This window comes from Cynoglossus semilaevis, unplaced genomic scaffold (assembly GCF_000523025.1).
Source record: "Cynoglossus semilaevis isolate Cse_v1.0 unplaced genomic scaffold, Cse_v1.0 C19200424, whole genome shotgun sequence".
NCBI classification, from domain to species: domain Eukaryota; kingdom Metazoa; phylum Chordata; class Actinopteri; order Pleuronectiformes; family Cynoglossidae; genus Cynoglossus; species Cynoglossus semilaevis.
In genome coordinates, this window is record NW_007585739.1 from 1 (window position 1) to 1,419 (window position 1,419).

At 45.3% G+C, this 1,419-nt stretch overlaps 1 protein-coding gene across 1 annotated transcript; it reads left to right on the forward strand.

Moving 5' to 3' along the window:
- Positions 1–6: 6 nt before the first annotated feature.
- LOC103399122 (LIM and calponin homology domains-containing protein 1-like) lies at positions 7–1,413 on the forward strand. Its single transcript, XM_008337861.2, has 2 exons — positions 7–90; positions 427–1,413. The coding sequence occupies exons 1-2, from the start codon at positions 8–10 to the stop codon at positions 1,001–1,003; spliced, it is 660 nt and encodes a 219-aa protein (XP_008336083.2). The 5' UTR covers position 7; the 3' UTR covers positions 1,004–1,413.
- Positions 1,414–1,419: the final 6 nt, after the last annotated feature.

Sequence of the window (1,419 nt, forward strand, 5' to 3'; positions counted from 1 at the left end):
GAAGATGATGGAGCAGGTGCTGACAGGAGAGCCCTGCACCTCCATCAGGAGGAGAAGCATCAAGACGTACAGACAGATAGTGGAGGAGAAGTATGTGAAATGATGGGGTTGCTGTTTCTACAACACTGGGTATTGTTTAGAGCAGAAAACTCAATGTCTCGCCTGGTTCCTGGTAGAGGGCGGATAGTGATTCTGACTGGATTTCAATTCAAGAGGATTTCCACCGAGAAAAGTGAAGAAGTAAAGACAGGAAAGACTTACAATTTAGATTGTTAGCCTTAAGTATTGATTGGTCTTAAATGGAATTCCTCCCTTTTACAGGAACAATTATTGAGAAAGTTGCTCTTGCATTTTTTTTCATCATCATCAATTTGAAAACATTTGGTTAACCCTTTTGAACACCTCTGTTCTCCGTCATTACTACAGGGAGCGTCGAGAAGAGGAGCTGCGGGAGGCCTACAGGAGAGCCAGAACCCAAGAGGAGGCGTCGGCCGTCCTCCAGCGTTACGCCCAGCGCTTCTCCATCAGTGAAGCTGTCCTGGAAAGCTTGCAGCTGCCAAAGCTCTTAGACCGCAGCATATCCGCCGACCCTTCCTTCCCCGGCTCTCCATTTCCTCTCTCCCTCACCGCCTCCCCAACGACCCCAGACCCTTTTGACGAGGACCCGAACGGGCCCTTAAGGTTCCTGCGTCAACAGTCGGCTCCCGCTCCTTCACCGAAGTTCACGTCCACGCTGGAGGCGCGGATCGAGGAGTTTCCCAAAGACTTCCAGCCCTCGCAGCCACGACCTCAGATACGATCCCGCTCGTCTGAACCGCCGTCCTCTCGCACACTGTCACCCAAACCGGTGCCTTTGCTGATGCCAAAGCCTTATTTTGAGTCCACCGTCAGAGACGTGAGTGAGACGTTGGGCAACAGGGTGAGTTCCAGCATGTCGTTCTATCAGTGTCAGACAGGATTTGGAAAATCCTCCCCTGCAGTAAGAATGAATGCATCAGTGTAGCTCTAAGACTTTGGATTGACTCGTCCAAATACCATGTGGGTCAGATCCTGGTTGGATGTTTGGTTGTCATGGTGAGTTGTGACCTGATTTAAAAGAGTCTAAAAATATCCAACAGTTTCTTCTTTAACGCTGTGATGAGAAAATGTATCTTTCAGGATCCTAGATAAGTGATATCCAATCTTTGAAATTTACACTATGATGTTAATGTTTTTAAATGATATTTGTATTGTCTTTGGTTACGTATGATAATTGAATCAAAGACACAAAATGAAGACATCTTTTTACAAAATTTAGAATGGAGATAATTTAAGGCAGACAATGAAAATACACAGAGATACACAAGGCAAGATTGGGCAAAATGACTGTTGACAATGTATTATTCACCAAAATATTACTAAAAGAATAAAGAAAAAAAA